Source organism: Aotus nancymaae, unplaced genomic scaffold (assembly GCF_030222135.1).
Source record: "Aotus nancymaae isolate 86718 unplaced genomic scaffold, 86718_ANA_hifiasm-v0.15.2.pri h1tg000029l, whole genome shotgun sequence".
Lineage (NCBI taxonomy): Eukaryota > Metazoa > Chordata > Mammalia > Primates > Aotidae > Aotus > Aotus nancymaae.
Genome location: NW_026988442.1, coordinates 35,588,947 through 35,610,667, shown reverse-complemented (window position 1 = coordinate 35,610,667; position 21,721 = coordinate 35,588,947). Strand labels below are relative to the sequence as shown.

At 46.3% G+C, this 21,721-nt stretch overlaps 2 protein-coding genes across 2 annotated transcripts in view; both read right to left on the bottom strand.

Annotated features, from left to right (window-relative positions):
- Positions 1-595: 595 nt before the first annotated feature.
- Positions 596-7,525, bottom strand: FAM209A (family with sequence similarity 209 member A). The gene is made up of 2 exons (XM_012467504.2): positions 1,884-7,525; positions 596-952 (listed from the first exon to the last, which is right to left on the bottom strand). Exons 1-2 carry the CDS (start codon positions 2,160-2,162, stop codon positions 686-688), a joined length of 546 nt encoding a protein of 181 aa, XP_012322927.1. The 5' UTR covers positions 2,163-7,525; the 3' UTR covers positions 596-685.
- An 86-nt stretch (positions 7,526-7,611) lies between these two features.
- The window catches only part of RTF2 (replication termination factor 2), a 51,823-nt gene continuing 37,713 nt past the window's right edge, over positions 7,612-21,721 (bottom strand). The window contains exons 6-9 of the mRNA XM_012467503.2: positions 13,911-14,024; positions 9,834-9,888; positions 9,303-9,398; positions 7,612-8,401 (exon numbers count right to left, since the gene is read on the bottom strand). Of these exons, the coding sequence (XP_012322926.1) occupies positions 8,223-8,401; positions 9,303-9,398; positions 9,834-9,888; positions 13,911-14,024 (444 nt within the window). The 3' untranslated portion in view covers positions 7,612-8,222. The remainder of the gene's footprint in view (positions 8,402-9,302; positions 9,399-9,833; positions 9,889-13,910; positions 14,025-21,721) is intronic.

The following is a 21,721-nucleotide window of genomic DNA, read 5'->3' as shown; positions in this document are numbered from 1 at the left end:
GTAGTTTCAAACTCCTGGGCTCAAGCAATCCTCCCACCTCGGCCTCCCAAAGTGCTAAGATTACAGGTGTGAGCCACTGTGCCCGGTCTCTCCCTTTTTCTTAATCCCACTATTGACAAATGTAACTGCTAGTTTGGTAAAGGGAAGAGTCAATACATGGAACCTTTGAAATGGAATGAGTGAAAGGACTCTTGTGGTGCTGAGAGAATCAGACGGACTCTAGAATACACCCCTCCTAAATGAATCATTTTGCCACTTAAAAACTGTCATTAAAGTCGTCTTTTGTAATGTGTCAAAGACAAAAAGCAGTTCTGCGTCTTGCACAAATAGATACTATAGAGAAGAAAACAAGAGTTTCTCTGGAAATGACATCAGCATCTCATCCCAGATTTCCCAGCTCCGTCGTCCACCCGCGGCCATTGCATGGAAGCACGAAGTCATTGCGTACTATTATGTAGCTTTCAGTGCCCTTCTCACCACCCACAGCTCTAGAGGACGTGAGAGAGGCAAAACCAAAACCATCACTGCTGTGGCTGCTGGTCTCACATTCACTTTTCCTTCTAGTGAAAAAAGAAAATAAGCAGGGTCTCAAATGTGGAAGTTCTTCAGAATAGTTTTATTAGTTTGCATACAGTTTGTTAAAACTCAACTTTTTTCTCTCCTATTTTTTTGACACACAATCCATTCAGTCAGAGTCTTCTCTCCATATTTCATAGATCGTGATATTACTGTGTGGATCTGCAGGCATCTCTGACCTTCGAAGCCTGACATTACTGCCACCACCTGTTGCCATGGCACCTTTAAGATTCCGCACCTTGGACACACATTTCACAAGCTCTACCTCGAGTTGGTTTAAGGTGTTGAATGCACAGTCTTTGTTGGGGGATGCTTTTTTATTTTTCTTTAGTGGAGTGCGAAATTGGCAGCCTTGAAGGCCAGGAGGACTCTGCTCCTGTCGAGAAAGATACTCAAAGTCAATAATATAGTGGACTTTGCTGGTTTTGACACAGTTCCAAAAGAGTTGGGCTCATTTAAGAGAAGATGGTTCTTGCATTAGAGCAATCTCTAATGCAGGCATTGGCAGACTGTGGCCAAATTTGGCCCACCGCCTGTTTTTGTAAATAAAGTTTTACTGGGACATGACTATGCTCATTCATTTGTATAGTTAAGGCTGCTTTCATGTTACAATAGCAGACTTGAGTAGTTGCAAGGAAGACCGTACTGCCCACAGAGCTGTACCTATTCCCACCCTCCCTAGTCCTTTACAGAAAAAGTTTGCCAATCCCTGCTCTGATGGGTTTGGGCACAATATCATGATGTGCTGGGTCTTTCTAGGGGAGAACACACTTTCTCCACGAACACTGGGCACTTTCCCCTTCTGCTTGAAAGAGTTGTTTTTGGTCACTTTGAGGCCCAGCTCAAACTACTTTACACCTTTATCTCTTTAGCACAAGTCTCATATTTTGTTGGGTAATAATACCATTTCCATTTAGCTCAGGAATTTGTAGTAAGTCAAAACTAGGAAAAATGTAAAAACCAGGGGACAGTGAATCTGGCCCTGTGAATAATTTTGAACCTCTGAAACACACCATAAGTTGCTGAATCTATCCTACATTTGAAAAAAATCCATCTAACCAGAAAAACTGGGAGCCAATAAGCAGAAGGTCATCTTCCACTGTTTGTTCCAGTATCTGTGGTTCTGGGGACTTGTCTTCACTAAGGATACATCAGGAAGGGAATATGCCAACTTTGCCCAGGGCCATGAGGTAGGTTCATCATATGCAACGGTCCCGCCTAGACTCACTAGAACATCCATTTCCCTGAGACCCGGAGACTCCTGAGATTGAATCAATTATGGTGTAAAAAAATGGAGCCATCCTTACCTTTTTCTTCCCACTGTCTCCTCGACACTTCAGTATCACATACAGCACAACACCACACAAAAGCCAGAGCCATTTGTTCCAAAGCCAGCCTTGGGTGTGCTCTGGTGGCTTCTGCCGAGTCCGAAAGTGCCCTTCGTACGGTACCTTCCCCTGAGGTTCATTAGTTTTCTCTCTCGGAGAAGAGAATATAAAGGCATAGCTATAGGTGAGGCACAGAAGCAGGACCAGGAACCATTTCAGCGTCCACATGGTGAGCAGATGGGGAAGGGAGTTGCTCATGATGAGTTTGCTTGCTCTTGCAACTGGGAGACTGGGTATTTGGTGCCAGGCCCTTGGTGATGTCACAGAGGCCCTGACCTGAGGCCACTCTGGCCATTGTGATGATTTCAGGACAGAGGATAATGAGGCTCCAGGGTAGCCCCGGAGGAGGAATCAAAGGGAGATGGGGACATTTCCAGTAGGCAGTAAGAGAGAGAGGATGGGCATAATGGGTGCCAATTCCCTGCCAGGGGACTCTTTCCAACCCTGGAGCTTTGCTGGGCGAGGCCATCATGTTTTCATTATTTATTTGTTTGATCCAGACATTATGATGAGCAGAGAGGAGATGGCATGTGCCCCGTGGAGCTGAGTTGAACGGGAAAGAAAGATGTTAAACCACAGGCGACCTGCAAACTCGGAGCCACCTATATGGTTGTTTTTGTTTGGTTTGTTTTTTTGTTTTTGCTAATTTTGTATTTTTAGTAGAGACATGGTTTCTCCATGTTGGGCAGGCTGGTCTCAAACTCCCAGGTGATCTGCCCGCCTTGGCCTTCTAAAGTGCTAGGATTACAGGCGTGTAATTGGTGGGCCACTGTGCCTGGCCCACCTATTTGTTTTGTTTGGCCTACATTGTTTTTAAAAATTGTCAGTACAAATATTAGGGGGCATTTCACTTTAAAACTCCAGGTTCTGGCTTCCTGTGAAGATATGGGAGGTCTGCAAACACTGGGCACACACTCATAGAAAGTTTCTCTGCTGGAGCCAAGCGAAACCGGCCTTTCTGTGGCCATATTCCCTCCACAGTCCCCAAAACTCCCCATCACCTCACACCATCATTGATCATAGCAGTGTGTGCTCACCCTGGGTTAAGAGTATACTTTAGGCCGGGCGTGGTGGCTCACACCTGTAATCCCAGCACTTTGGGAGGGCCACGCAGGTGGATCATCTGAGGTCAGGAGTTCGAGAATAGCCTGGCCAACATGGTGAAACCCCGTATCTACTAAAAATATAAAAATTAGCCCAGCATGGTGGCATATGCCTGTAGGCCCAGCTACTTGGGAGGTTGAGGCAGGAGAATCGCTTGAACCTGGGAGCCAGAGGTTGCAGTGAGCTGAGACTGTGCCATTGCACTCCAGCTGGGGCAACAGAGTGATACTCAGAAAAGAAAAAATATATAGTTTGATTAAAATTGTGATAAGAACACGCAGCTTTAGAGACTAGCAGAAGGAGACTGTTGTAAATTAGGTTATGCAGGAAGAGTTTCCAGAAAAAGACGGTTGAGTAGAGCAGGAGAGATGATTAGGAGTTGGTGGGTAAAATGGGAAGGAGCTGAAGCCCCCAAATGAGAAGGAACAGCTGGCCTGACAACTGAGGCCAAGGCTGGGAATAAACCTAGGGCTCCACAGTATACTGGAAACCATGGGTGTTTTTAAAATGACATGAAACAAGAAATCCTGGGTACTGGAACGCCCAGCTTGTTCCCCTGGGTCATCTGTAGAGCCAGCTTCCTGAGGAAGGCTCTGATTCGAGGATTTACTTCCAAGGAGCAAAACTTTATGCTTCATGAGAAATAATCAAAGGTCTGCTGGGCACCTTCGCTGTGCCTTAAACTGTACTGAGCTCTGTGGAGTGACAGAGTAGTTCTGCAAGACTGGCCAGGTGCGGTGGCTCATGCCAGTAATCCCAGCACTGTGGGAGGCCGAGGCGTGCAGATCACCTGAGGTGAAGAGTTTAAGATCAGCCTGACCAACATGGTGAAACCCTGTCTCCACTAAAAATAAAAATAAAAAAAACTTAGCTGGGTGTTGTGGTGCACACCCGTAATCTCAGCTACTCAGGAGGCTGAGGCAGGAGAATCACTTGTATCCAGGAGGCAGTGGTTGCAGTGAGATGAGGTCGTGCCACTGTACTCCATACTGGGCAACAGAGGGAGACTCTGTCTCAAAAAAAAAAAAAGTTCTGCAAGACTATTCTAGAAAACCAAAAGGGGAAAACAGCACTGAGCTGTGCTGCATGGCTTCCTCCATGAGCGTGGCGCAGTGTCGGCTGGGGAGTGGGGCTTCCTGCCAGAGACTGGGCAGGACTGGAGAAATGCAAATCTCCAGGCTGATGAGAAGCCGGCACTTCTCTTCTTACAGGAGCCCACTCAGCTCGGCAGCTACTGCCTTGAATTATGTCCACTGTAGAGGCAGCTGCCCTGATGTCCAGGGCCTTGGGCCACCCTGTGACCTCAACTTAGAGGCCCGTCCTTGGTATCACGCTGCTCCGTCCCCAGTCTTCCCCATTCCAGCAGCTTTGAAGGCTGGCTGCTAAATATTTTCAGGGGCCTCCAGGTCCATACGCCTGTGTCTTTTTTTTTTTTTTTTTTTTTTTTTGAGATAGGGTCTTGCTCTGTCACCCAGGCTGCAGTGCAGTGACATGATCTTGGCTCACTGCAGCCTCGATAATTTTTATTTTTTTGGTAGAGACAGAGTCTGGATAATTTTTGTTTTTTGGTAGAGACAGGGTCTCCCTGTGTTGCCCAGGCTGGTCTAACTCCTGGCTTAATGAGTCCTCCTGCCTTGGCCTCCCAAAGTGCTGGGATTGCAGGCGGGAGCCACAGCGCTCAGCCAGCCTGTCTTAAGTGGGCTGGGAAGTTTGGCGGCTGTGGTGAGATGCAGCAACAAGGGGCAAACAGACTTGGTTTACAGGAATGGCCCCAAACAACAGAAATGTCAGAAGTTTTGCCACATGTGATTTTGTTATTTGGAAATGTTCACGTCTTTAATAATAGCAATCACTTTTTCCTACATGTGTTCAAAAGTGTGGAGTGCTTTCCAACCGAGCAGGACCAGTGGGAAAGCAGACAAGATCTTTGAACCAAACTTCTCTCTGAGTTGTGGGATGGAGTGGCACTGTTTTCATTCATTCTGGCACGGCTTTAATTTCATCTGTTGGAAATAAAGGGCTGTGGGAAGTCGAATAGATGGTATTTCGGAGAATTTCTCATCTTTCCAATTTTCTCCTCCCAGCTCCCTCCTCTGGTAGAAAGCAGCTCGGGTCCTGGGGGTGGACGGGGGAGGAGGAAGAGCCACTTTCCCCTTGGGCGCAGCACCTGAACCCGTGGTCTTTGCGTCCTGGGTGGGAGTCTGCCCCAGCTGCCACATTTCTTCATCTGGTAAGGACTGAATGGGGAGGAGGTGTGGTGTGGCCAGACAGAACTGTGATTCACCTCGCTGCTTTGGAACTCAGGAACCTCATCTATAAGGTGGGGGATGGCTATCTTCCCACTGAACTGGGTGGCTGGGAAGTCCCAGTAGAAGAAGTCTTTCAAGTGCTTGGCTGTTCAGTGAGCCCTAAAAACAATGTGAACAATCACCCCTCCCCAGCCACTAGCATACTGAGGTCCCATGCCCGGCATAGGTGGAGACATACATTGTGGACACCTTCTTCCCTCACATTGGCTAGGAGCCTTGAAGAATGGTGCCTTAGCAAAATATTAAAGGCTGGCTGGAAATCTCCAAGGAAGCCCTGATCCCTCCTGCGTGGATGGTCCTGAGGCAGCTGGGGAGGGAGGCCCACAGCCTGTTTATTTCAGAAAGGCCCAAAGCAGAGGACTTTGAGATGCTAAAGTTTTCATGTTGAGGATGCTGTGACTCAAGTTACCAGAGATAACTGGACACAGTCAATAAACTCAATGCACAATAAACTCAATGAACAATAAAACTGATTCAGGCTAACATGAAGAAAACGGAATTGGTAAAAATAATGGTGATTAAAAGAAAAAAAAGCCCCATGATGGCAGAAGCTGTATTAGTAAAATGTGACTAAAATGTGACTAAAAGGATTGATCAAGTTTTCTCAGTAAAATTAAAATAGGGAAGAAGAGTGATAGAAAATAAAATAATGTTATTCAATTGAGGAAAGAACTGACTGTTGTGAAAGTAAATTAACAAAATGAAAAGGGGGCCCAGGCAGGGTGGCTCACGCCTGTAATCCCAGCACTTTGGGAGGCCGAGATGGGCAGATCGCTTGAGCCCAGGAGTTCAAGACCAGCCTGAGCAACATGGTGAAACCCCATCTCTACTGAAAATAGAAAAATTAGGTGGTGCAGTAGTGCGCATCTGTAATCCCAGCTACTTGAGAGGCTGAGGTGGGTGGATGACCTGAGCCCAGGAAGTGAAAGCTGAAGGTTGTGATGAGCCATGATCATGCCACTGGACTCTAGCCTGGACAACAGAGTGAGACGAAACCCTGCCCTGTCTCAAAAAAAAAGAAAAGGGAAAGAAAAAGGTGTTGAGATTCACTCAGGTGGCTGGCAAAATATTAAATATTAAGAAGAGTTATAGATTGTAATCTCAAACCTTTTGGAAGGCCAAAAGGTTTTACTGGGCAGGCTGAAGGCAGCTGCCTCATTTACATTAGCATAGGAAAGAGACGATCAAAGGCATTCCCAGTTTAAGTCTGTTTACCCCACATCCCTTTGACTCCACTGTTTACTCATGTAAACGTAGTGCTTGGGGGTCCTCTCAGGGGAGATCAAAGGGGAATTGCCCGTTAATAGTGTTTACTCTGGGCGGCCCGGAACCTAAAGCACTTTTATCATTCATAAAACCACTGTTAACCATGTTAATTATCCGCAAGTGTGTTGACTTAGATCCTCTGTCAATTGGTTGCATTTCACCCTCTGAAAGCAGCCCACCCATCCCTAGCCCACTTGAATCACTAATGGTAAGAGAGTGCATTCGTTCATCCATCACTGAGTCAGGGTCTGAAGGCCAGACTTCCACAAGCGGTGCTCAGTACCTCACGTGGTGACCCTGACACGATCGAGGTCACAAACAAGGGAATAAAACCAATGAGAAAATGGTTGAATTCAGCTGTATAGAAAATTGATTGGGGAAATTAAATGGCTAATTCAGGTTTGTTCTGGAGAAGACCATGACAAAAATTCATTTAATATAATTTCGATTAAAATGCTCTATATCACAATGTCAAAATAGCCTTGGGGCCAGACCTTCCCATCACTGTGAAGCCGAGAACCACACAAGGTTTGAGAAGAAGCAGGGCCACCCATGGTTCTCCCTTGCTGGCCTCTCCCTGGCATTCTCCCCACGTCTGTGTGTCCCACAGAACCTGCCTACTCACCTCCCACCACTCCCTCTGCTTCTTAAGGAAACCCAGGGCCCCGGGGTCTGGTGTAGAGAACCGGTCACTATCTGTCATACCACTGTGTGCAGAACACCATACAGAGGCCTGGGGTTCTTGGTTCTTCATTAGGAGTGTAATGGGAAATTTCACTAACTATTGATGTCAACACACATTATAGGTAGATCAAATGCACCTTTTTTTGGGGACAATTCTTCCTTTACCATCTGCTGGAGGAGAGAAGGGTGATTTCTGTGACTTCATGGAATGACTCCTATCATCACCAATGCAACAGTTGCAATGTTCTTACCCAAGCATGAACAGAAGGTAGAAAAGATAAAAATAGAGGAGAGAAGAGGCAGATCAGCTTTATTTCTGAACCCAATCACTGGTGCCCAACTGAGACTCTGCTGTCTTCAAATGATGAGATAGGGGCAGACTCCCCTAATAGTATTTAGCTAGACCAACAAGGATCCGGGCTCCTCCCAGGGATGGAGCAGAGGGACGAGGCCCTTCAAAGCTTCCAGTGGGCACAGTGTATTTGAAATCCACCCTTTGTAAAGCCCAGTTTCACTTGACCTACTTAATTTATTGCTGGAAACAAAATCATAATTTTAGTTAATATGTGCCAACTCTGCTCTCATGAGGCCTCCGGAATCTCTCGTTACTGGAAGCATAAAAAGTGCAGCCTGCAGGGCTTCCTGGTCGTGGAAAGGACCAAGTGTGCCTGCAGGTGGAAGCAAGCAAGACCTCGGGCCACTGTGCAGCCCGTCCTATGTCCCCCCCTGGAACACACACACCTCACAGCAAGAGTGGCCACACCAGTTCCAAGGCTGGCCAGGTCAGCTTTATGACGTACAGAAAAAACACACAGCAGTGCGTGCAGGTGCACAGCGACCCACCTAGGTGGAAACCAGACAGCCTCCTGGGGCAGGAGCGGTGGCAAGGTGGGTTTCAGAAGCAGTAGGACGTGTGGGTGACCCAGTGGGCGGACTCCTCCTTGGAGCGCTTGGCAGAGCTGTGAGTGGTGAAGAGGGACTTGTAGGCCTCGGATTCTTCACTGTCAGCGATGGACCTCTTTATGGCTCCACACATAGGCTTCCCAGCTTTTCCAGAAGAGCTCTCATTTGTAGCTGGAAATATGAAGAGCCGAAGCTGTCAGGGTTGGGATGAGGATTATCCTAACTTCACAACCTCAGAAGGGAAGCGTGTCAGTCACTCTGTCCCAGACTTACTCCCGCTGGCTGTGCGAGCGCTGACGGACATAATCTTAATTGCCAACTCCAGCAAAGCAGACCCAGCACAACACATCTATTATTTACTGTCCCACCAACTACTCCCTGCTCTGTCGCAGACAATGGTCCCAGCCCCGTGAATGACTTAGATGGTCCTGATGAGGCGGGGCCTGCATTACAGGGGAAGAAACAGAGAGACACAGGAGCCTGAGTGACCGTCCAGTGGAGAGCTGGAATGGGAGCCCATCAGCCACCGTGGATGCTATTTAGAGCACAAGATCACAGTCTCTTAACAATGAGTCTGTGTTTTTCGTTTTGTGAAATAAATAGTATTTTCTTTGAGTTAAAGAGAGTGAGTTCTAGGAGAAACTTTAATCCCTGGTCAAGAGGCAGCAGAGAGGGGATTCTGAGAGGCATATGTGGAGCCCATAAGAACCCCAACAGTAAAGAAACGGGGAGCATTCCCACCCAGTCCCTCAGCCACAGTCCTTCTGACGGTCTCTGTGCGACATCTGAGTCAGTTCTCAGGGCAGCCTCTTTTGCTTGGCACCAAGCGTGTCTGCGACAGGAATCTAAACAATTAGTATTTGTGCCCAGACCCCATCAATCCTGCCAGGGCTCCTGATGAGGGTTTAAATATTTCTCAGTTATCCCCGCTAAAGACAGTTCAGTGTACTCTCTAGAGACATGACTTAGGACAGGCCTGGGCTTCCCATCCACCCACTCCAATGAAACCTGGGCTCAGCCGCCTGGGTTTCCAGCCTTCTCAACATCTCCCCGGAGCTACAACTAAACCCACCTGTGCTTCTGGGAGCCAAGTTGGTTTTCTTCTCTCTAGAATCAAGGCTGGCTTCTTCAGGCTTCCCTGTCTTAACTTTTGATGGCCCTGGGACTTCTGTAAAAGAAACAAAATAGGGCTGGGCATGGTGGCTCATGCCTGTAATCCCAGCACTTTGGGAGGCCGAGGCGGGTGGATCACGAGGTCAAGAGATTGAGACCATCCTAGTCAACATGGTGAAACCCCATCTCTACTAAAAATACAAAAAAAATTAGCTGGGCATGGTGGCGAGCACCTGTAATCCCAGCTACTCAGGAGGCTGAGGCAGGAGAATTGCCTGAACCCAGGAGGCGGAGGTTGCGGTGAGCCGAGATTGTGCCATTGCACTCCATCCTGGGTAACAAGAGTGAAACTCCGTCTCAAAAAAAAAAAAAAAAAAAAAAAGAAACAAAGTAGACAAAGCAAAAACAATGCCAAACAAAGCGTGAACTTACTAGCAGACTGGCCTAGAGTTGTATTTTGCTAAAATAAGGATCTCTTGTAGCATCTTACCTTCACTGGCATCTGGTTTTGAAACAGACTCTGCTGCCTTGGGTTTCTTTGTTTTCTGTAAAAAGAAAGAGGATGTTGGAGGATGTGCTCAGATTCACTCCACTTCAGCATCAGTGTGGCTGCCCATTGTCCCGGGGACCCTGTCAAACAGGGCAGCCACACTGACGTTGAGATACCAGTCACATGAGACAGGCAGTCACTCTGACGAAGGCCTTTGATGTTCCGTAACTCCTAAGCCTGAATCCTCTGCATGTGACTCCCGTCATGCACTTCTGCCTCACACAAGAATGTATCTGCACAGAGCTGCTCACTTTCATATTTACATTTCCCAAATCACATTTGCAAAACTTATAAATGAAGTTGACCGATTTCAGTAATAAGGGCCAATGTTAACGGTGACTACTGTATACAAAGGAGCACTTAAATGAATAATAACACAAAGTTTACATGGGTATGTGAAGTCCAGCCAGCATAAGCACGAACTAAATCTTGCCCATTCCACTAACTTTCAAAGCTGTCAAACTACTTTGGTGTTTGTTATTCAAGTATAAGGCCTTAAAGTTTATATTAAAGACAGTTTAGCTAATTATTCTAAACTCAGGACTACTGTTGTTAAGATTTTCAGGCACTAGAATTGTTACTCATAATATTTTGACCAGCAATAATAAAAGAAACAAACCATTCTACAGTTACACAGCAGCGCTGGAATTGATTTAATTGTAGAAATAACAAGTAGGACTATGTTCATTCAATTTACTTTAAAATGTCAATTTCCTAACCATCCAAAAGGTGGCACTAAAGATGCGCAGCCTGACTACTATAGCCATCCCCCAGCACTGAGCATTGAAAAAAGACAGGCCTTGAATTTGTAACACATACATGCAATGTGATTTATAACAAAACAAAGACCTTCTGCTCATTTCACACATCCAATGCAAGCATGCACATCTGTGAATATTGATACTCAGTCCTTCAAACTGAGTATAAAAGACAACTGTTTATTTCTAAGCTGTCCATTCACAGCTGAGGTTATTTGAAAAGAACGGGCAGTCAGGTGTTAGGAAATGTTATCTCCTGCTTCCAGTACCAATTGTATTTGGGAAATATTTTGGTATCCTGGTAGCAGTAGCTATGAGGCATTCCCAGAAGCTCTGGAGAATATTTTGCAGAGAGAGGCATGGAGTCCCTCTGGGCTTTGAATAAGTTGGCAGGAAACCTGTGACCAAGAAAACTCACAAAAGCAAAATGGTCAAAGGTAATAATGAACTATTTCTAGTAGCTTCCTTTGAATTTTCTTGTGTGTGTGTGTTTGTGTGTGTGTATGTTTCAGACAGAGTTTCACTCTGTTGCTCAGGCTGGAGTACAATGGCGTGATCTTGGCTCACTGCAACCTCTGCCTCCCAGGTTCAAGCAATTCTCCTGCCTCAGCCTCCTGAGTAGATGGGATTATTGGCATGTGCCACAATGTCTGGCTAATTTTTTTATTTTTAGTAGAGATGGGGTTTCACCATGTTGGCCAGGTTGGTCTCGAACTCCTGACCTCCAGTGATCTGCCTGCCTCGGCCTCCCAAAGTGCTGGGATGACAGCACCTGGCCACCCTTTTTTTTTTTTTTTGAGATGGAGTTTTGCTCTTGTTACCCAGGCTGGAGTGCAATGGCGCAATCTCGGCTCACCGCAACCTCCGCCTCCTGGGTTTAAGCAATTCTCCTGGCTCAGCCTCCTGAGTAGCTGGGACCACAGGCACACGCCACCATGCCCAGCTAATTTTTGTGTTTTTAGTAGAGACGGGGTTTCACCTTGTTGACCAGGATGGTCTTGATTTCTTGACCTCGTGATCCACCCGCCTCGGCCTCCCAAAGTGCTAGGATTATAGGCTTGAGCCACCATGCCCGGCCCCTTTTGTGTTTTTTAAAAACTGAGCTTGATCAATGATAGTGAAGAACAGGGAGATCCCTTTTGGCAACTGCCCTTAGCTAAAAAGACCTCAAACTGGCCGGGTGCGGTGGGTCACGCCTGTGATCCCAGCACTTGCGGAGGCCAAGGCGGGCAAGTTACAAGGTCAGGAGTTCGAGACCAGCCTGGCCAACATGGCAATACCCCGTGTCTCTACTAAAAGTACAAAAAAAATTAGCCAGGCATGGTGGACACTAGGGACAGTGACGCAGGAGTTGCGGTGAGCAGAGATAGTGCCATTGCACTCTAGCCTAGGCGACAAGAGCAAGACTCCGTCTCAAAAAATAAAAGGACCTCAAACTTAAGCTTCCCTCTTTTTTTCTCTCTTAAAATAATGAAATCATAGTAATTTAGAAAAACAACTTAGAATTAACACACTTTATATACGATATACATGTATTCACTTTTCAACCTTAACACAGCACTTAAATGGCCAAGTGGCTTTTTTTTTTTTTGAGACAGAGTCTTGCTCTGTCAGGCTGGAGTGCAGAGGTGCGATATCAGCTCACTGCAACCTCTGCCTCCCAGGTTCAAGCGATTCCCCTGCCTCAGTTTCCCAAGGAGCTGGGATTACAGGCACGTGCTATCACGCCCACCTACCAAGTGGCTCTTTAAATAGTTCTTATGAATGTTGTATTAACATCTTACAAAATTGCTCCACAGAATATTTCTACTGGCATCTGAATTCCAAGTTTGGCACAATTACTACAGAGCCATTTTCAGACATTATTTTCTACCTAGGTAAAATGATGAAAGGAGAAAATGCAAATGCTTTGGCTCTTTCTTTTTTTTTTGGAACGGAGTTTCGCTCGTTACCCAGGCTGGAGTGCAATGGCGCGATCTCGGCTCACCGCAACCTCCGCCTCCTGGGTTCAAGCAATTCTCCTGGCTCAGCCTCCCAAGTAGCTGGGACTACAAGCGTGCGCCACCATGCCCAGCTAATTTTTGTATTTTTAGTAGAGACAGGATTTCACCATGTTGACCAAGATGGTCTCGATCTCTTGACCTCGTGATCCACCCGCCTCGGCCTCCCAAAGTGCTGGGATCATAGGCGTGAGCCACCGCACCCGGTCCTGCTTTGGCTCTTTCTAATCATTCTGGGTTCATGTGTAAAGATAACACTGCTACCATGTGCTCAAGCCTCACAACCATGCATTACACATTATTTCAGGGTGATAACGGTCCTGTCTCATCTTCTATTAGTTTTATAAAAACCTCAAACCTCTGAAAAATCATAAACGATTCCATCATTCTCACCTTGGACTGGCAATGGTAAAATGCAGGCCCAGGTGAGGGTAGGCGATTTTTTTCATAATTTTATGTCCTCAGCCTACTGGAACTAATTTTCTAGTACTTCAAGCATTTTTTGGCCTTAGTTCTGATCACATAAAGTTTTCTCCCTAGTTTATCCTGAACCCAACTTTGAGCAATGCCTTGCTTCTGGTTGCCAGGCTCCCTTCTGGTCGCTGAAGCACCATGCTCCGTAAAAGCCCCTCCCTCTCCCCATGGGACAGCTTAGGAAGGTGACGGATTTGGCCCCCATTTTTGGGAGAGCTACTTATTAGCTCCTTGCTATTCAAAATGCACCCTTGAGTTGCATTCACATGCCCTAGGAGTGGGTGAGAAGCGCAGGTGCCCAGAGCCTACCCAGGCCTAAATCTGACAGCCACAGCGATGATGGTGACTTTTCATTTTTCCTGTTTTACAAGCTGTGAGAACCGAGTATGTACTGTCTCAGAATCAACAGCAACAGTAAGTGACAGCAACAGCAATGGTGGTGGCTCCCTTTCCCCAAGGCTCGCTGGGGCCACATCAGTGACAGAGCTTTCCCCAGGCATGGTCTCTGGAGCCTGCTGACAGCTCCGTGCCCTTGCATGTCATCACTGCCCCACTTCAGTGATGACAAAGCTGGGCGTGGAAGAGCAGAGGTGCTGTGCTCACCACAGCCAGGCAGTGCCCGAACCACAAGAACCTGGAATCTGCTTCCACAGTCCAGGGCCTTCTAGGTAATAAAAATCACCTTGATAGCGCAAACCCCTAAGCAGCTGCCAGCTCAGTTCAGTGGTTTCAGTCGGCTCTGGAGTAGAGGTGGGGGCTGGGTGGAACCTGAAGACTCCCATTACCTTTTCCAGCTTTGCTCTCAGCCTTCTCTCCTCCATCCTGGTCTTCAGCACGTCCACATCCTCCTTGGTGCCATTGAGCACGATGACATCATCATCCTGAAAGGCAGCACCACACTGGAGAGGGCAAACGAGAGGGCAGATTCCATCACCACTCAGTGGGGAGCCCACGCTTCGGTCCCCCACTCTCAGCCTTAAGCAGTGGCCCTCAGGCTCCAAGTAAATTCCCATTACCGGTTTTCAGTTCAAAGTCTTGGTTTGGGAAGTTCCCAGGCACAGAGAAGTGTCAGCATAGCAGCTTAAGAGTGCTATCACTTGCAAGGCAGGTGCCTGGCTGGTGTTTGGGAGCTTGGATTTTGGGAGGGTTCCCGATATTTTTTAACTGGTAAGAGTAGCTTGGCTCACTGTGCCCAGACCATCTGTATGAACAATGTGGTCTATGCTAACACCTGCCTTCCTTAGGGGAGTGTGGAATTCTGGAACATGCTAGGTCGAGGGTATAATGCCAGCCCTCAGCCAAAACTCTGGGTACCGAGTCTCTAACTTTCTTCCCCAGGCAAAAACATCTCACAAGTGTTGCAGTTTTGTTGCGGGGGGAAGTGTTCACTACATGCAACCCCGTGAGGGAAGGAGTGTGCGCAAAGAAGCCCCACGTGGATTCTTCCAGACTCTACTACCTGCGCCTTTTCCCTTACCACCCAGCTCCGTATCCACACTACACTGCTGCTGGGAATCTCAGAGCTGAGTACAACTGTATGCTGTGTCGAGTCTTTCTAGAAAATCCCCAAGCATGACGGCAGTCTTGGGGACCCCCAACACACCCTGGCAGAACAAGACTGTGAGCAGGGTCTAGACCACTCAGACATACCGTGCACACCCAAAGGCGTGCCCACACTCAGAACTGTCAGTGGGCAGCTACTCAATTCAAAATGTAGGACTGGGAGCCTCCACTCATGGTACTCATTTTTCTCCCTTTTTCCTGTCCCCAGCCCTGGGTACCTCTGCTGTGCCAAAGACTGGGTAGCTGCTGGCCCGCAGCAGGGAAGAAAGCATAGACGAAGTGAGGAAGATGAGACTTCAGGTCCTGATTAGCGCTTGTAATCCCAGCTACTCGGAAGGCTGAGGCGAAAGAATCACTTGAACCTGGGAGGCAGAGGTTGTGGTGAGCCAAGATCATGCCACTGCACTCCAGCCTGGGCAACAGAGCGAGACTCACTGCACTCCAGCCTGGGCGACAGGGCGAGACTCACTGCACTCCAGCCTGGGCGACAGAGCGAGACTCACTGCACTCCAGCCTGGGCGACAGGGCGAGACTCACTGCACTCCAGCCTGGACAACAGGGCGAGACTCACTGCACTCCAGCCTGGGCGACAGAGGGAGACTCACTGCACTCCAGCCTGGGCGACAGAGGGAGACTCACTGCACTCCAGCCTGGGCGACAGAGGGAGACTCACTGCACTCCAGCCTGGGCGACAGAGGGAGACTCACTGCACTCCAGCCTGGGCGACAGAGGGAGACTCACTGCACTCCAGCCTGGGCGACAGGGCGAGACTCACTGCACTCCAGCCTGGGCGACAGGGCGAGACTCACTGCACTCCAGCCTGGGCGACAAAGGGAGACTCACTGCACTCCAGCCTGGGCGACAGAGGGAGACTCACTGCACTCCAGCCTGGGCGACAGAGCGAGACTCGCTGCACTCCAGCCTGGGTGACAGAGTGAGATTCTGTCTCAAAAAAACAAACAAAAAAAGATCTAACCCAAGTGCAGTGGCTGATCCTGCTCCCTGGTGGACATTTGGCAGTGTCTGGAGACATTTTTAGCTGTCACATCTGGGGTACAGGTGCTATTGGCATCTTGTGGGTAAAGGCCAGGGATGCAGCTAAGCACCATACAATACACAGGACGGCGCCCCTCACAGAGAGTTACCCGCCAAGATGCCCCTGTGCTGAGGCTGAGAAGCCCTGGACTACCGTCATAAACACCTAAATGTAAGAAAGGAATAAGAATAAGAAGAATTTATAGGAAAATGTGTTTTATAACTAGGGTAAGGAAAGTCATCTAAAATAGCAGTCCCCAACCTTTTTCGCATCAGGGGCCAGTCTCATGGAAGACAATCTTCCCACGGCTGGTGGGTAGTCAGAAGAAGGTTTCGGTATGAAACTGTTCCACCTCAGATCATCAGGCATGAGATTCTCATAAGCAGCAGGCAACCCAGATCCTTCACATGAGCAGTTCTCAACAGGCTTTGTGCTCCTGAGAATCTAACGCCGCCGCTGACAAACTCAGGCAATAATGTTCTCTAGCCCACAGCTCACCTCCTCCTGTGCAGCCCAGTTCCTAAGAGGCCATGGACTGTCCTTCTGATCTAAAGCTAGTTAAGGTTAACAAGTTTTACTATGAAAAATTACAAACTTTTACATGACAAAGTCACAATAACAAAAACAAAAGCAAAAGGCTAAGAATATTAGTAGCACATATAACAAAGGATTTATTTACAGAACATACTCATATAACTTTTTTTTTTGCCACAGGGTCTCACTCAAACACCCAGGCTGGAGTGCAGTGGCGCCATCATGGGTCACTGCAGCCTCAACTTCCCAGGCTCAAGCAATCCTACCTCACCCTCCTGAGTACCTGGGGCTATAGGTGTGCACCACCATGCCTGGCTAATTTTTGTATTTTTTATAGAGACAGGGTTTTGCCATGTTGTCCAGGCTGGTCTCAGGTAATCCACCTGTCAGCCTCCCAAAGTGGTGGGATTACAGGTGTGAGCCACTGCGCCCTGCCTCAGTTTAAAGATTTCATTGATTTCACCCTGCAGCTGGTAGGCTCTGTGTGGTTTTTTCTTTTTATTTATACTTTTAAGTTCTGGGGTACCTGTGCAGATCGTGCAGGATTGTTACATAGGTATACACATGCCATGGTGGTTTGTGGCATCCATCCCCCAGTCATCTACATTAGGTATTTCTCCTAATGTTATCCCTCCCCTAGTCCCCCTACCCCCCAACATACCCTGGTGTGTGATGTTCCTTCCCCTCCCTGTGTGCATGTGTTCTCATTATTCAACACCCACTTATGAGTGAGAACATGTGGTGTTTGGTTTTCTGTTCTTGTGTCAGTTTGCTGAGAATGATGGTTTCCAGCTTCATCCATGTCCCTGCAAAGAACACAAACTTGTCCTTTTTTATGGATGTATAGTATTCCATGGGGTGTATGTGGCACATTTTCTATATCCAGTCTATCATTGATGGGCATTTGGATTGGTTCCAAGTCTTTGCTATTGTGAACAGTGCCACAATGAACCTATGTGTGCATGTGTCTTTATAACAGAACAACTTATAATCCTTTGAGTATATACCCAGTAATGGGATTGCTGGGTCAAATGGTATTTCTATTTCTAGATCCTTGAGGAATCACCACACTGTCTTCCACAATAGTTGAACTAATTTAACAAACAGAGAGCCAAGTCATGAATGAACTCCCATTCACAATTGCTACAAAGAGATTAAAGTACCTAGGAAATCAACTAACAAGGGATGTGAAGGACCTCTTCAAGGAAAACTGCAAACCACTGCTTAAGGCTCTGTGTTATTTAAGACAGTCTCTGCCCTCTGTGAGTTGGGTGGGGAGTTCTTAAAAATAAAAAATGAAGGAACAGTGAGCTTACTGCTACCATCCTGTCTATGAAACTTCTGTTCTCCCCTGCCTGAGGAAGTCTCTTCAAACTTTTATTTACTCTGTAGCTAACTCTTAGAAGAGCATTCTGGGTTTCTGTTTTATATCTTCTGATCTCCCAAACCTTTTTTTAGGGGTCGGGGAAGCAGAAATCATGTTTTGTCTCTTAGCTCACAGTATAATGCTCAGGACACAGAATGCTGAGTCGGCTCTAAAAGGAACAGCTTCAGCACCTTGTGCATTTGCTACCTAACTGGTCTTTTTAACAAACAGGCTTTCTGAAATCTAATTTACATAACATAATGACATGTACAATTCAGTGGCTTTTAGTATATTTAGAGTTGTGCAACCATCACCATAATCTAACTTTAGGGTATTTTTTTATCACTTCCAAAAGAAATCCCATACCCATTAGCACTCACTCCATTCCCCTTTTCCTCAGTCTTAGACAACTACTCATCTTTCCATCATACAAATTTGCCTCTTCTGGACACTTCTATAAATTAAATCATATAATATATGCAGGTTTTTTTGCGACTAGATTTTAGCATATGTTTTCAAGATTTATCCATGTTATAGTATGGATCAGAACTACAATTCTTTTTATTGCCAAATAAAGTTTCATCTACGAATCACCTGACAGACAACTGAGTTGTTTCCACTTTCTGGCTAAGAAATTCACCTGGAAGTCTTTTGTAGACAGATGTTTTCATTTGCGGCCAATCATTCCAATCCTGGGTAGATACCTAGGATTGGAATGATTGGCCATAAGTTAACTTTACATTTAACCTTTGGAGGAAATGTCTTTCCTCAAATGATGAATTTCCAAAATGGCTGCACCATTTTACATTACCACCAGCAATGCTTGAGGATTCTCTACATCCTTCCCAACACCTGTTATCATTTTTCTTTCTTTTCTTTTTTTTGGGGGTTGGGGGCAGAGTTTCACTCTGTTGCCCAGGCTGGATCAGAGTGGCTCAATCTTGGCTCACTGCAACCTCCACCTCCCAGGTTCAAGCGATTCTCCTGCCTCAGCTTCCCTAGTAACTGGGATTACAGGTGCCTGCCACCAAGCCCTGCTAATTTTTGTATTGTTAGTAGAAACAGGATTTCAGTATGTTGGCCAGGCTGGTCTCAAACTCCTGACCTCAAGTGATCCACCCGCCTCCCGAAGTGCTGGGATTACAGGTGTGAGCCACCGTGCCCCGCCTGTTTTTCTTTTCAGTTACAACCATCCTAATGGGTGTGAAGTGCTGTCTCATTGTAGTTTTAATTTGCGTTTCCCAAATGACCAATGATGTTGAGCATCTTTTCACCTGTTAACTGGCCATCTGTAAACCTTCTCCGGAGAAATGTCTGCTTAAATCCTCTTTCCATTTCTGGTTGTCCACGTCTATTTGTATTGTCTCTTCAATCTTGAGTTCTAAGAGGTCTTTACACAGCATATTCTGGATATAAGTTCTGTCTTAGTCCAAGACTGTTACAACAAAATGTCTTACACTGGATAATTATAAAAGTGTTTTATTCTGATAAAATTGGACTTACCAATTTTCTCCTACCACTACGTTTTGGTGTCATATTTAGTAAGTCATCGCCTAACCCAAGATCGTGATTTATTCCTGTGTTTCTCCTAAGTGGTTTGTAACCAAAACTTACAGATTTAAGTCACAGATTTAGGTCTGTGATCACTTTCAGTTCATTTTTACATTCAATGTAAGGTAAGGGTCCAAATTCATTCTTCTGCATGTGGCTATCCAGTTACCCAGCACTGTCTGTGGGAAAAAACTATTCTTTCCCCCACCGAATTGTCTCGGCCCTTTTGTCAAAAATCAATGACCATACATGCGAGGGTTGATTACTGGACTCCCCATTTTATTCCATTGATCTATACGCCCGTCCTTATGTCAGCACCACACTACCTTGATTAGAGTAGGAACCATGACTTGTAAAAGCCACATACTGAGTGGATCAGCCAAATTTTGTTTTCTGGTATCTATGAAAAACTCTATTAAATGTTTAGTCATAGATATTTAAAAGTATGCCAAATAAGGTCTGTTATTAACTAAAATATTTAGTTACTCCGTAAGACGCTGCCTCTGAAAAACATCAAGGTAGGCAACCAAATAATCAACAAAATTCTTTAAATAACTGGATCAGTAATTTTTACAGACCTACCGTGCCCAGAACAATAAGAGACATACTATGCCTGGAATCTCTTTTGTAGAAAGCATTATCAGCACAAGAAAAGCCATAAAAGTACTTTTTTCCCTAAAGTTGCCAAAGATTTTCCAGCATCTCCCAAATTCACAGAAGATATCAACAAGCATTTGCTGACCCCTCTCAGTCCCGCCTTAGCTTGGTTATTTAATGTGCTTCTTGTATCTAAAAGTGATTTTCAGGTTAAGATCAGCTTTCTTTCTAGGGTGGGTCCGGTAAGTTTTCATGACTGAAGATAATTTTTGGACCAACAGATCCCTGAGGGTGGTGCCATAGAGAAGTTCTGTCAATGACTGAAGCAGGCGCCCAATCTAGCATTTAACTGGGACAAGCCTTGAAGAAAGGAGCTTGTTTTTAGCCGTCACTGCAGAGAGCTGGGCTACAGGAGGAAGAATGGCCTGCTCTGCTACAGGAGGTCCCTGGGAAGTCTCACACTATCGGAGGTCTGAGTGGAGCTTTCCCTTGGCTCTGGAAGACAGTCTCTTCCTTGGAGAAGGAATGAAAAAGAATCTGCAGGAACAGAACCAGGTGGCAGTTAAGGCCCAGTGGGAGCTGCGGCTCTGGCGTCCATGGCCAGGGTGGGGAGGATCCAGCGTCTGCTCCCTGTTGGTGCTGCCCGCTCCTTTCTCTTTCTCTCCTCCCAGGTTTCTGCTGCTGCTTCTTTCTGTCACTCCTTGCTGCTCCTCCTTACGACAGTGTCAGGGTCAGCGGTCTCCTTCCTCTAGATCTGATCAGAGGCCATGGACCTTATTCTGCATATAGCTGTGTCGTGTTGTGCCCAGACTTATTGTACTCTTAAAGTTGAACTGGCACTGACAATAAGAAGTCAGGAACCCCTCACATTAGAAATGAAGCAATCTTGCTCTTTCTCTTAAAAATTCAAAAGATCCATTAGCACCAAACCCACACCTTCAAGAGTGTCAACGGCTTGGACCTTAGTAGGAATGCCCCTGGAGACTGGGCACAGAGTCCTCTCAACCGCTAGAGAGGGGCCCCATCACCCGTTCTGGATACATGTTTGACCCTAGAAATCAGAGTGCAGTGGTTCATCCCTGAAGGATCAGGGAAAACAAGCACAGGGGCTACTGAGGAGATGGGGAGTGGGGCTGCCGCAAAGGCACAGCTGGCCCACGGGGACCTGCTCCTCACCTCCTTGGTAAATAATATATATTATACAAACAGAAAAAACACCGTATCTTCCTGCTAGTGCGTTTATCTTGAATATTGTTATTGTACAGTAGAAACTATATATCCATTTTAAATTTTATCTTCATTCCCTTTATCACTTGTAACTCCGATGTCCAAAAAATGGGGAAAATGGTTAAAAAAATCATAATACATTCCCAGAAAGGGAGATTATATAGTTATTTTAGAGTTTGGGGCAACGTAGAAAATGCTTATCATAAGTTAAAGGAAAAAGCAAACTAGTAATTGTATATTTATAGTCATAAGTCCTCTGGATGCTTTTTAAAAGTATTTTTAAAAAGGCCAGTAGGGAAAGTGCCAAGAGGGAACAGTGGTCAAATTAGGAGCAATATGCTAATGTATCCAGATATTTCTATCACTCTAACAAATGGAATAGTGGCTTCCCAATCTTTGTCCTTACCAGTAATATTAGCAGTGAATAGCTGACTGCATGCATCTCTGACCCAGGAATTCCACTTCCGACACATGCTCCTTTCTCTATCACGGAATCCTGTTTTTGTTCCCATGGCTCAGAGTAAATGAGTATACGTCTGCATGTTTGTACTGACTTTTAAAACAGTGTGTTCCCTCCGCTACACTGTCAGTCCCAAGCAGGAGGCATTTTGTCTTCATGTTCCATGGTGGGAGCCTAGGGTTCTGCCCACAACAGATGCAGTGAATAACTGCTGAATGAGTAAGAACAGAGCCTAAGGAAAGATTTCAAAGTAGGAAAAAGA

Bases quoted from the DNA above. Each gene is read 5' to 3' on its own strand.
- FAM209A (XM_012467504.2), bottom strand. From the start codon at position 2,162: ATGAGCAACTCCCTTCCCCATCTGCTCACCATGTGGACGCTGAAATGG. The intron at 953-1,883 runs GTAAGGATGGCT...CTTTCTCGACAG, and splicing joins GAGACAGTGGGAAGAAAAAG to GAGCAGAGTCCTCCTGGCCT.